The sequence below is a fragment of the Cupressus sempervirens genome, chromosome 1 (assembly GCF_028749045.1).
Source record: "Cupressus sempervirens isolate cs-2001-9-10 chromosome 1, ASM2874904v1, whole genome shotgun sequence".
Taxonomy (NCBI): Eukaryota; Viridiplantae; Streptophyta; class Pinopsida; order Cupressales; family Cupressaceae; genus Cupressus; species Cupressus sempervirens.
This window is the reverse complement of record NC_143118.1, coordinates 706,362,822-706,376,195: the sequence shown is the minus strand read 5'-3', so window position 1 is coordinate 706,376,195 and position 13,374 is coordinate 706,362,822. Positions and strand designations below refer to the sequence as shown.

The 13,374-nt window shown below is 40.0% G+C and overlaps 1 protein-coding gene across 2 annotated transcripts in view; it reads left to right on the top strand.

Annotated features, from left to right (window-relative positions):
- The first annotated feature begins 451 nt into the window (after positions 1-451).
- The window catches only part of LOC149579899 (putative phospholipid hydroperoxide glutathione peroxidase), a 102,617-nt gene continuing 89,694 nt past the window's right edge, over positions 452-13,374 (top strand). Inside the window, exons 1-3 of one of the 2 annotated variants that reach the window (XM_089787794.1) lie at positions 452-664; positions 787-863; positions 1,340-1,401. In XM_089787794.1, the coding sequence (XP_089643920.1) occupies positions 602-664; positions 787-863; positions 1,340-1,401 (202 nt within the window). In that variant the 5' untranslated portion in view covers positions 452-601. Of the gene's footprint in view, positions 665-786; positions 864-1,339; positions 1,407-13,374 lie in introns of both variants that reach the window. The other variant, XM_089787800.1, reaches the window with a different exon arrangement.

The following is a 13,374-nucleotide window of genomic DNA, read 5'->3' as shown; positions in this document are numbered from 1 at the left end:
ATTTGGAAGAAGTTTCATAAACTTTTTTGCCCAATTTTTTTAGTAAAAAAATTATTTTTACCTCTAGCAAACTTGTCATTAGCCAACCATAGAATATGAATTACTGACTTAAAACTAATTTAAAAACTCACTAGTTTAAAAATTAATTGTGACCACCACTAAAATCTGCCTAGATATAGACAAACACTAATAATAATATTGTTGAAAATCTTTACAATTTATTATGAAGAATAGGTCGGAGATATCCTATAAGCTTTAAAAATGATCTTATGAAAACTTTGATCACAATAAAATATAAATAATTTATATAATTATAAATAGAAAAATATAAACAAGAATTGAAAAGGTTATAACTAATACATGACGACAAAATTTGGGAAAGTGGATAAACTTGTTATCATATTTCGACCATAGAACTGCGGTAGAAAGATTCTAAAATATCATCGACAGATACTTTTCCTTTGATGGATCGCTGCTGTACAAAAATAGGATCTGCGTCTACTAGTCAGCCGAGGTGTGGCCATATATCCAGTTGCTTATGTTCCTTTGACGGAGGGGAGGAGAGGGACCCATTTCTGAGTATTACTTGAACGGGGAAAACATGGGATGCAAGCATTCCTCTGAAAAGACGAAGCAGCAAAGCATCCATGAGTTCACTGTGAAGGTGGTAGAGTAAACTAACATCAATGTTTTTTGAAAAACAATTATTCAATACCCGAAACAAAAAAATTGAAAGACAGAAAGTGCTAATGTGTACTTGATCATGCTGCTTTTTTTTTTTCACAGGATACGAGAGGGAATGATGTAAATCTTAGCAATTACAAGGGCAAGGTTTTGCTTGTGGTGAATGTTGCTTCACATTGGTACTCTGTCCTTTCCATACACCCATGTGATACTAGCCAGTTTTTGATAATAAGTACCGAAGAAATCTCTAAGTAATAGAATATGTTATTCTTCTAGTCTTTGGCTCAATTGTTGAAGTGGTGGGTCATTACAATTATTGCTAATGATTTTTCAGTTGATAATAAAGTTTAGGCCAATGTCAGTATGACAATATGATAAAAGCCCAATCAAAGTTTGATGTGTCTAAATAGGAGAATTCGTTGATTTTGGACAGTTTGTGGCATCTGGTTGTTATATTCATTATGTATACGACGATACTATGTTGCAGTGGAATTATTCTTGTGTTAGAGCATTGCCCTTGTTGAAATACAGAACAGTTGACGACCTTCCTTCTGGATGGATCATATGTTTTCATTCATTTCCAACTTCAGTATAATTCTCATTTGTTAAGAAATGTAAATAGAATGATAATGAAAGTATCTCTCTGTTTGAACAGTACGTCCACAGATTCAAATTATAAGGCGTTGACCGAGCTTTACAACAGATACAAGGATAAAGGTGAGGTACCAAGCCTCTGGCCTTCCGAAACCTGACAGCTTCTGTGATTCCTGGATACATATCCTACGTTATTGGTTTTGAAATTTTATATATGAACTTGTGGATTTGGTCTAGAAGATTGAGATGGTGCATGCGTTTGCTTTTGTATACGACATTGGCCCCCAAGAGCCCTGTTTTATTTTTTGGTTAAAGATGTGAGAAAGTTAAATTAATTATTAACAAATTGTCGGCACCCCACCAAACTGTTAGCACCAACCATGGAAAATTTCTGCACATGTTCAATGCAGGCCAGCCGTATCTTCCACCGTTCATTCCAACCGCCTATCATCAATGGTCCAGCTAACTCCGGTCTACAGTAAAGTTAGAATTTAATATGTATTTGCTTATAAATAGAATAAGCTGGGCCTGTGATCTGTAGAGCCCATATTTGGGTTTTTCTCCTCTGGTTCCTTCTCTGCTTGGTTTTCTAACTTGGTATTAGAGCAATTGGTGTTTTTAACTTGGTATCAGAGCTCATATTTGGGTTGGGTTTCTCTCCTGTGTTGTATCATGGTTTTTAACTTGGTATCAGGGCAATTGGTGTTTTTAACTAAAGACCCATATACAAAAGTATGGAATTGTCTGGTGGTATATGTTGGTAAACAAATTGTTCTTTTCTTTTACTCTTTGGATGCCCAATATTTGTGAACAACAACTGATTACAAAAGTTGGGAAGTTGTTACTAAGTGACTAACCTCCCTCTGAATTCTTAGGTACAGCTCCCTTCTTTATTTGTAATTTGCAATGAATTATGTTTGTTCCTAACTCTAAATGGGGTATGTTTTAACCCGAGAATAGGATAGGTGAACCAAGTCAGGCCTAAACAGGAACTAACTTAGGTGAGGATTTCAGTTTTAGGATTAGTTAAATTTGTGGATTCACACATCTTATAAACCCGCAAAATTTAACAATTCAGCAATGAGTGCTATCTACAACTAAACTGATATCAGTAAGATTCTAGTTCTAGGAATGGAAAAGATTTAATTTGAAAGAAAGCACGGAAAAGAATCTCTTTTGAACTTCCAATGACAATACTATTATCTTCGGCTTGCTGTTTTGAAATAGGTGGATAAAACTTTGTTCATTCCTTGATTCAATTCAGACCAGGAGAGAAACATAAAACTAATATAGAAAACGAATGGAACAGAAAATGATTGATGCAAAATACCCTCCAATTGTCTCTACAACATCAAGTATTTCACACCAAAAATTAGCCAACGTTCTATTAATCTTTCAATTAGATACACATAGGATTCTGAGATGACTATTAAAAAATGAGACTCAAATTGGTTCATCTCCTCAAAATTGACAAATGGCAAGGAGCCAATTGTCAGTGACATTCATTACATCAAAAATGTGAAAGGGCGGGATAAGAATCACTTCGCCTTCTTTCCTTTTTTTGACTTCGCCCTATAGGCTTTGGCAGCAACAATGATTGGGATAAACTCCTCATGTCTATAAACATGAATGTTAGTGTATCTCAAGAGCCACTTGGAATGCTCTTTGGCTAGATCTTTGACGACATTCAACTGCTTTTGTATTTCCTCCAAAGCCACGTTTATACACCCGCCAAGTTTTTGGAGTTCCGATACTCTGCTCTAGTGATCAAAAGTTTTCTCCGTTAAGCTATCTAGGTAATTGGAGAAATTCTTTTGCATGACAGCCACTCCAATTATCCCTTTTCCTTGTCCATTAGCTTGGGAGTTCATATATAGACCTCTTAACAATTCATAGTCTCTATCTTGATCCTTTTTAACTTTAGCTTCTGTTTCCTTCAATCCTTCTTCTGCCACTGGGATCATTTCAGATTTGAATTGGATACTCTGTAGCCATTCAAATAAGGGCTCATCTCCCCTAGGCAGAATCTTTACCTCTACAGCTTCCTCAGCCTTCATGTGAATGATCATCTTCAATAAGGAAATGCAATCTTTGCTCTTGACTTTCTCTGCTGCCAAGGTAGTCCGGTTAACTGAGATGTTATCCTTCTCTGTTTCGAGCTTCAGTATTGCATTGTTGATTTGCTCTATGATTGCAAGTCCCTCAGACTTGAGTTTTCCGCTCCACTCTCTACCAATTTGTCTAAAGTGCTTGACTTCCTACAATTGAGAGATGATAGCCTAAATGTCAGTGGCTGTAGAATCACTGGTGATTGATATTCCTGAGATGCTTGCCAGCAGGGTGACTAATTTCTTGATGAAGCAATTAAGTTCATGAATTTCCACTTTTATTCTGACTTTAGCTAGCTTAGGCTTTCGAGTTGTCCTTCTATCACAGCGTTTGTTGACTTCCATTGGCCCACTTTAGTGTCGTGTCTAACTTCTTCGAGATCCACAGAATGCAAGGCAAAATCTTTTGTAGACATGTCTTCGATCCTCCCTTCTTTAGTGGGCTTAGCAATCTCCATAGTCAAATGCCTTGTGTTAGGATCTTCTCCAAGAATTGACAGGGTCTTCTGGTTCTTGACTTTACTCAATGCTGATCCAGAATGGATAGCCAGACATTAAGTTTCTTTGTTGGGAACTCCCTCTTCTTTCCTCTTCCTTTTTCTGTCCAAGGTGTCCTCTAACCATGATTTTGTGCCAATCACCTTGGATGTAGTCCCTAGCATGTCTATATTGAACATCTTTCTTTTGACTGGGGTCAATGTCTTTGTAGTTGAGGAGAAAGGGTTCTTTGAGTCCTGGGAAACGAGTTTTGAAGCATCGGGACCTTTCTCTATTTCTATGGTCTTCTTTGCGTCTTTGTCGGATTCAGTAGAGTTGCTTTCACTGCTTCCACCATCTCCAAGGTCTACCACTTGTACTTGTGATGGGGACACAACCCAAGAACAAAATGGACACAACAGAAAAGGGGAAATTATATTAACTGAGAAAATAAGCTAGTACAAATAGTACAGAGAAAATAAACTTCAAAACGTGCCCTAAGGGCTTACAATAGCATAAATCTGGAGATAATTTCTCCTTTCAGTACCTCCTCTCAGACTCCACTCCGAACTGCCTTTTACAATGCCAGAAATCTCCTTAAATAGACCCCGGAGGGTTAAGGACTAGGAGTACATTCTAGAAAGTGCTAGTAGGCATCCACCGACCAAATAGAAGGTTCTAGAAGCTGCGTTAGAAGTCGGTGCAAATCTAGAAGAATCCAGAAACGGTAACCGAACTTCCGGGAGGCATAACTTTTGAACCGTAGCTCCGATTGACGAACCGTTTACATTTCGAGAAAGCTCTCGAAGCGGTCTATAGCCCTATGGACCAGCTTCGCTCATCCCCCATTTTTTGGCCCTTTTCGAGGTCATTTAATGCCCCTAACCTGACTTTGAAGCATTCTTAAGAGGTCTCCAAAACTCGAAAAACTGCAATAACTTTCAAACCGTGGGGCCTTTTGACCTGGTTCTTTTTCTGGAATGCTCTAAATCACGATTACATTCGTCTGGCCAATTCACACCTTCTAGGTCACCAAAATGATGGCCAAATTACATGCTCCTATTTTTTCGGGATTTTCTAGCACACTGATAGTTGAACTGTGAGAGTTGGAACTTTTATTTGACCCAAATGGGTATCCAAAAATGTAAAGACATGAAACAGAAACTAAGTACATTTTTTTGGGTGACACAGGATTGCCCTTATACCTCTGGATGCTCCTGCATCAGACACCCAGGGTAGATTGAAAAGTGACCTTGTCACTTTATGGATGGTAGAGGAAATCCCAAATGGGAAACCTCAGCTGCTGAAATCCAAGTTGAGTCCTCGATCGGCCGTCCTTTCCATTTGACCAAATACTCTTCATACTGCCTGTTTCTAGTACTCCTACCCACACGATGATCTAGAATGTCTTCTATCTCCTCCTCCTTGGAAGCAGGAATTGGACATGGCTCTAACACCAACTCCTCATCTGCACCATCATCATGATACTCTGTTAAATCTGCAATGTTGAAAATGGGAGAAATGTGAATACCATCTGGCAGCTCCACCTCATATGCATTTCCTGAGTCACGTTTCTTCAAAATTTTGCAGGGGGCCAAATTTCTTCATTTTCAGCTTGTTGTAAGTATCGGCTGGAAATCTTTCTTTTCGTAAGTGCACCATGACTAGATCTCCTACTTGAAATTCCTTATGTCTTCTCCTTTGATCAGCCCTAGCTTTATACTCTTGATTCATCTTGGTAATGTGTGCTTGAACCTCCTCATGTAGACACTTGATATGTTTAGCAAATTCCTCAGCTTCAGCACTTGTCCTCTCCCTTTGTTCTATCTTCCTCAGCTCTGGTGCAGTCCTTGGGCTACTCCCATATACAATTTGGAATGGTGATTTTTCAGTACTCCTATTTACAGAGTTATTATAAGCAAACTCTGCCTATGGTAGAATCAAATCCCATCCCTTGGGCTTATCCCCAACTAAACATCTCAGCAAATTGTCCAGACTTTTGTTTACCACTTCTGTTTGGCCATCAGTCTGCGGGTGATGCGTGGAACTGAATTTTAGGTCTGTTCTCAACTTCTTCCACAATGTCCTCCAGAAATACCTCACAAATTTAGTATCTCTGTCAGAAACTATACTCCTTGGGAGACCATGTAGTCTCACCACCTCTCTGAAGAACAAGTCTGCAATATGGACAGCATCATGAGTTTTGTGGCATGGAATGAGATGTGCCATTTTGGAGAACCTATCAACTACCACAAATACTGAGTCATTACCCCTTTGTGTCCTCGGCAATCCAAGAACAAAATCCATACTTATGTCCTCCCATGGCTTTGATGGAACAGGCAATGGCTGATATAGGCCAGTATTGTGACTAAACCCCTTGGCAACTTGACAAACCTGACAACTCTGTATAAACTTCTTCACATCCTGTGAAATTTGAGGCCAAAAATAATGTTCTCTAAGAATGGCAATGGTCTTATCTCGACCAAAATGTCCTGCCATCCCTCCATTGTGTTTCTCCTTAATCAGATTTTCCCTCATGGAACTCCTTGGAATGCACAATTGACTACCTTTGAACAACATGCCATCCTGAATCAAATAGTCTAACCACTTGGTTCTATCTACAGCAACAGGTTCTTTACAAGCTTTCCATTCTTCAGCAAAATCAGGATCCTCGGGGTACAAATTCTTGAGTTCATCAAACCCAACTACTTCAACCTGCATTACTGTAAGCAACAACTGTCTCCTACTTAGTGCATCTGCAACCCTGTTAGATTTTCCACTTCTATGCTTCAACACAAATGTATAGCTCTGCAAGAACTCTACCCACTTCATATGCCTCTGATTCAATTTACTTTGGCTATTTAGGTACTGTAATGCCTGATGATCAGTATACAAAACAAATTCCTTTGGCAATAAATAATGCCTCCATTTCTTTAAGGCCTGAACTATTGCATAGAACTCTTGATCATAAACAGAATACTTCTTCTTCGCATCATTCAATTTTTCACTAAAATATGCAATAGGCTTACCTTTTTGGCTTAATACAGCCCCAATAGCGCTGCCACTGGCATCACAATCTACTTGGAAAACCTTTCTAAAATCTGGAAGTGCCAACACAGGCTGTTCTGTTACCTTCTTCTTCAGCAATTCAAAACTTCTCGCAGCTGTTGCAGTCCATTTGAACTCTTTTCTATCCCCTCTTATTGTATCAGTTAGGGGTGCACATATGCCACTGAAATTCTTAATAAACTTTCTGTAAAAACTAACCAGACCATGAAATGATCTTACCTTAGTAGCAGACCTTGGAGTAGGCCATTCCAAGATGGCTTTTACCTTCTCTGGATCCATTTTGAGACCTTCAGGTGATATAACAAACCCCAAATAGACTAACTCCCTTTTTGCAAAGATACACTTCTTCAGATTAATTAACAGTTTCTCTTCCCTTAGCCTTTCAAAGACACTACGAATATGCAGTAAATGTTCTTCCAAAATCTTGCTAAAAATTAAAATATCATCCAAATAGACAATAACAAATTTTCCCAAGAACTTCTTAAGTACCTCATTCATGAGCCGCATGAAGGTGCTTGGGGCATTCGTCAGTCCAAAGGGCATGACTAACCACTCATAAAGACCCTCTTTGGTCTTGAAGGCTGTTTTCCACTCATCTCCTTCTCGAATCCGTATCTGATGATAACCACTCTTCAGATCTATCTTTGTGAAGTATTGAGCTCCACTCAAGCAGTCCATAATATCATCCATCCTTGGCAAAGGAAACCGGTACTTGATGGTTATCCTATTTATAGCTCGAGAATCTGTACACATCCTCCACTCTCCATCCTTCTTTGGTGCGAGTACTGCAAGTACTGCACATGGACTTAGGCTCTCTCGAATCAAGCCCTTCCTCAACAGCTCCTGAACCTTTCTATTTAGCTCCTCTGTTTCAATAGGAGTCATCCTGTGAGCAGCCTTGTTAGGCAAACTAGCTCCTGGAATTAGATCTATCTGATGACTAATTTGCCTTACTGGTGGCAATCCATTTGGAACATTATTAGAGATAATATCTCCAAACTCCCCTAGTAAATCTGAAACTTCAAGTGGTATTTCACTACTACCTTCTTTATCTTTCCTAGGAATGAAAGCATAGCACATATGCTGATGTTTCATGCCATCTAAAAACTTCCTTCCATCAACAAGACAAATCCTAGCACTGCTACATACCTTTTCACCTTCCTTTTTCATGGGCTTCAATTTGTGGCAAACTCCATCCTTTGTCAGAGAGTATGTGTTTGCATGTCCATCATGCACTGCATGTCTATCAAACTGCCATGGTCTACCCAACAATAGATGACAAACATCCATCGAAATAACATCACAGAGAACTTCATCATGGTAACTCCCAATTTTGAATTTTACTAAACATTGTTCACTTACCAGGACCTTATGATCATCTTTTACCCAAGCAATCCGATAGGGCTGGGGATGTTTCTCCCTCTTGAGCTTTAGCTTAGAGACCATCTCTTCTGATACCAAGTTATCAGTGCTACCACCATCAATGATCACGTCACAACATTTATTTTCACACTTGCATCTGGTACGGAACAAACTCCTTCGTTGTCTTGGTTCAATCTCACCACTTAGTAGGACTCTTTCATTTACCAAGGTCTCTCCTCTTTCTGCATCCTCTGAATGTGATGATTGTGCATCCTCATCCACATGAGCAACCCTAGCTTGGCCCTCAGCTCTCCTATCTGTCCTTCCTTGTCATTGAGGGCATTCAAAGGAACGATGACCTTCTTCATTACAATGGAAACAGGTACCACAGAAGCCTCCTCTTCCTTGTCCACATCCTCTACCTCTTCCTCTCTAATTTCCAAAGTCTTGGTCATGGGAGTGGTTGAAACCCTCATTCCTCTGGTTCCTGCTAGTACCCTCATCTTCATTTTTCTTTTGGGTCTCATTGCGGCCTCCAGATGACCTACCGCTTCCCCTTCCTCCTTGACCGCACCGTCTTCGTCTTCCTTCAAACCTTTTATTTAGCTTCTCTTCAACTCATAGGGCAAACTGGTATGCCTCTTCAACGCTGGTCATTCTTACCAGACTTAATTCCTCTTGGATGCTAGGTCGCAACCCACTGATATAACGAGCAACCTTCTCCTTATTTGCTTCTGCATGTCCCGCTCTAATCAAGAGTCGGTAAAATTCCTCTGTATATTCTTGGACTGATCTTCCTGCTTTCTTTAACCCATGCATCTTCTTAAACAAATCAAGCTCGTAGTCCATAGGAATGAACTGCTTCTTCAATTTGTCCACCATGCGATCCCATCTTGTGATCTTCTCCTTTCCTCTTCTGTTTCTTTCCAATTGAACCTCTTGCCACCAGATTTTGGCATGGCCTTTCAGTTTGGCCTTTGCAAACTTAACCCTATCCGGGTCCCTTATATCCTCATACTCAAAGTATTCTTCCAGTTCATTGATCCAATTGATCAACTCATCTAGTTTCAGATTTCCTAAAAATACACCCACTTCAATTGTAGGTCTTTTCCCAAACTTAGTAATGACCCTAAAAAGCCTTTCCTCTGCATGATTCAAAACTTCCCCGTCAAATTCCTCTTCTGGTCCCATTACTTCTTCTTCATTGTCATCCTCACTGTTGTCACCTGCGGCAACATTTGCTCCTCTACGAAGCTCCTCTTGCAATGCTTGTACCTGCCTCTGGAGGGCTCTAACCTCCTCAGGATTGATAGCTCTGGCCCTTCCACCACACTCTCTTCGTGGAGGCATCTTCTTAACTCAAACCCACAACCACACAGTCCTGGTGCAAACTACCTCACAGTCGGCACTCTGTCTACACACTCAGGAAAATCAGCTCTGATACCACTTGATGGGGACACAACCCAAGAACAGAATGGACACAACAGAAAAGGGAAAATTATATTAACTGAGAAAATAAGCTAGTACAAACAGTACAGAGAAAATAAACTTCAAAACATGCCCTAAGGGCTTACAATAGCATAAATTTGGAGATAATTTCTCCTTTCAGTACCTCCTCTCAAATTCCACTCCGAATTGCCTTTTAAAATGCCAGAAATCTCCTTAAATAGACCCCGAAGGGTTAAGGACTAGGAGTACATTCTAGAAAGTGCTAGTAGGCATCCACTGACCAAATAGAAGGTTCCAGAAGCTGCGTTAGAAGTCGGTGCAAATCTAGAAGAATCCAGGAACGGTAACCGAACTTCCAGGAGGCATAACTTTTGAACCGTAGCTCCGATTGACGAACCGTTTACATTTCCGGAAAGCTCTCGAAGCGCTCTATAGCCCTATGGAAAAGCTTCGCTTGTCCCCCATTTTTTGGCCCTTTTTGAGGTCATTTAATGCCCCTAACTTGACTTTGAAGCATTCTTAAGAGGTCTCCAAAACCCGAAAAACTGCAATAACTTTCAAACCGTGGGGCCTTTTGACCTGATTCTTTTTCTGGAATGCTCTAAATCACGATTACATTCATTTGGCCAATTCACACCTTCTAGGTCACCAAAATGATGGCCAAATTACATGCTCCTATTTTTTCGAGATTTTCTAGCACACTGATAGTTGAACTGTGAGAGTTGGAATCTTTATTTGACCCAAATGGGTATCAAAAAATGTAAAGACATGAAACAGAAACTAAGTCTAAGTACATTTTTTTGGGTGACACAGGATTGCCCTTATACCTCTGGATGCTCCTGCATCAACTTGGGGACTACTTGGTAGGAGTAGTGCAACACTCATAGCTTGGATCAGACTGCTATGAGGTGAGAGAGCCACTATGACTGCACTGTCTTTCAATTCCTCCACCTTCTTCTTAGCTTGTGTTTCAGTACTAGTACTGAACCATCCTGACAAGTTTTATTAAGGGGTATGTTCTTGTTAGGAGGTTGGTCATCTCCACTGGCTGGTTGAGCAGGTCCGTGAGTGATAGGCAAGAAAGTGCCTGAGGCACCACTTTGGGAAGAGGAGTTTGCAACTACGTTTGGAGAAGCCTAAGAAGATGTGTCTTTGCTTCGACTTCGTCGTGTCGTGGTTCATTCGACCCACTTTCCGGTCCTCTTGTAGATTCGAGCCATCATTACATCCAACTCCTCCCCGACATCTTTGTAAGGCTCTAAGCAATGGGAGTGCTTCTGAGCTTAGTTAGGTAAGTGTTGCTATACATATTTTGGCTGTTGTCTTCCACCCCTTCTACATCAATGTTAACTTTGTATATCTTCACCTAATCAACTGTTAGTTTGGCGAAGGCTTGATCATGACTCTTGAACTTATCCTTGCAGTCAGCCCAGTAATCTTCAATGGTGGTGATATGTTTTATCACACTTCATATCTGCAAAATATCCCTGACATACCCATTTGGGTCAAACATGGGCCTCAGGGCTTCATACATGTCTAGCTTATACTTATTCTCAAAAGCCTTCAACATGTTCTTGGCATCGGAGCGGGTGTCATAGCTGAAAGCACCCACCTTCATGGGGAGTTTGTACCCTTTCTTCTTCAAACTCCCGCTCAATATGTTCACTTGAAGGGCTTGGTGCGCAACCTTGATCAACACGAGCATGTCACTGGGATACCTTGGTAGCTTCAAGGGGAATCTATGGAAGGGTGCAAGACGCAAATAAGAGAAAGATGAGAATTGAATGAAATAGCTCCCAAATTGGCTAATAGTGGCCATGGCTCTAGGACTGAATCTCCTCTCTGGGCATCCTTGTAGCTCCCTACAAATCCTCATAGTAAATGCATCATTTACTTTCACATACTCTGCATAGCTATTCTGTAATTGTAAGCATGGATACAGCTCATAAGATTTCACATCATCAGGAAAAATCTCTGGCCTTGGGAGGCCTAGCCATAGTTGTAACGAGGCCAACATATAAATTAGGAAAGAAGACATATCGAACATATTATAAAATTTGGCCGCTCGGAGAGCATTGGACAGAATCTCGCTTACCTCTTGAGCCCAATAAATGTATTGAGTGTCAGAGCAAATGACTTGCACTAAAAAAAAGTATTTCTCAACAAAATTCAAAGTTTCTACCTCACCTTTCAACCTATGTAGGAGAACCAAGATATCAATGATCCTTGGTTTGAGGTTGGTCCCAAACAAGGTTTTAGGAACTTTACTCTTAGCACCCTGTGGTTTCTGGAACCATGTCTGCATGATTTGTTTCCTCCAGATCATCTTCTTTGCGGAGAACTTAGAAACAACTCCCTCAAAGGTCAATTTTGAGAATTCTTCTCGTTCTGGCATGCGAAGCCAATTTACCACAGCTTGCTTGTCAATTGAAATTAACACTATGTCATTAGGCAACACAATTCACCTTTGTCTCCAGGTCGTAATGATGTATGCACTCGTAAATCAGCTCTGGGGCTTGAACTACAACTGGAAAACTAGCAGCTTCAACTAACTCAAATCCTCGGAGTTTCTTGGTGATGGGGTGAATCCGTTCAAACTTTACTCTCTTTTGAAAATCCTCCATGTCGTAGAAGCAAAGAGAAGTGTCTATGAAATTCTGCAATTGGGATTTGATTCCAATCAATCCATCGAAACCCACGAACATGGTTACCTTGATTTTGAGAACAAGTTTTGAATTGAAGATGGCGAAAGGAATAACGAATGCAACAATTACTGGTTTTTCAAAAGCTATGCACGTTAACAGAATAACAGTTCAAAGAAAAAGCGATAGCTCATTCAACTGTTTATGTTTCTATATATAAGAGCCTTGATTCATCCGTTGCTCTTCAAAATTCGTGCCACATGGATGGAATTTAAGGAAATACCCGTTGAGTAGTAAATGTAAAAGCTCAATGGACCTTTTAGGGGTCTTTTCACTATTCTGTTGAACTCAACGATAACTTTCCATAAACATATTTCTTACTTTTCTGTTTTTCTTAAGTTTTGGAAAGTTACCATCAAGGTGCCCCGTGGGAGATGTCCACCAATTGAGATCTTGACTATAATTTCTTTTCCATAATGGTTCGATTTGCTTTAGTATCGTTTTGAGATGTTCCAAATACGACTTGTGAATCCAACTTGATTACTAACTTGATTTTTCTTTGAAATTCGGGAAACTATCCTCATGGGTTGAAAACCTGCCAAGGAGAAGACAGTTTCCATTTCTCTGCTAATGCTTCCTTTCTTAGTCTAATTTTGGACAATTGCCCCTCTTGAAATCGGAAATGTCTAAATGAGATGCGAAAACCTTTTTGAGGACCAATTAACATCCCTTTCCATTCCAAATTGCCTTTCCGGAAAACTAACTTCATGGGTTGAAAACTTGCCGAGGAGAAGTTAGATTTGAGTTTTCCGCCAAGAATGATTATGTGGGCTATTGCGAATCTGAACCATATTTGGGAGTCATAATCATAAATGAAAACATTGATTGTCTGTATGATGCCTTGTTGCATGTTTTTGATACACGTGCATCATTTAGTGTCCTTCATGGGAAATCGTCCTCATGGGTAGGAAACCCACCAAGGAGAAGAC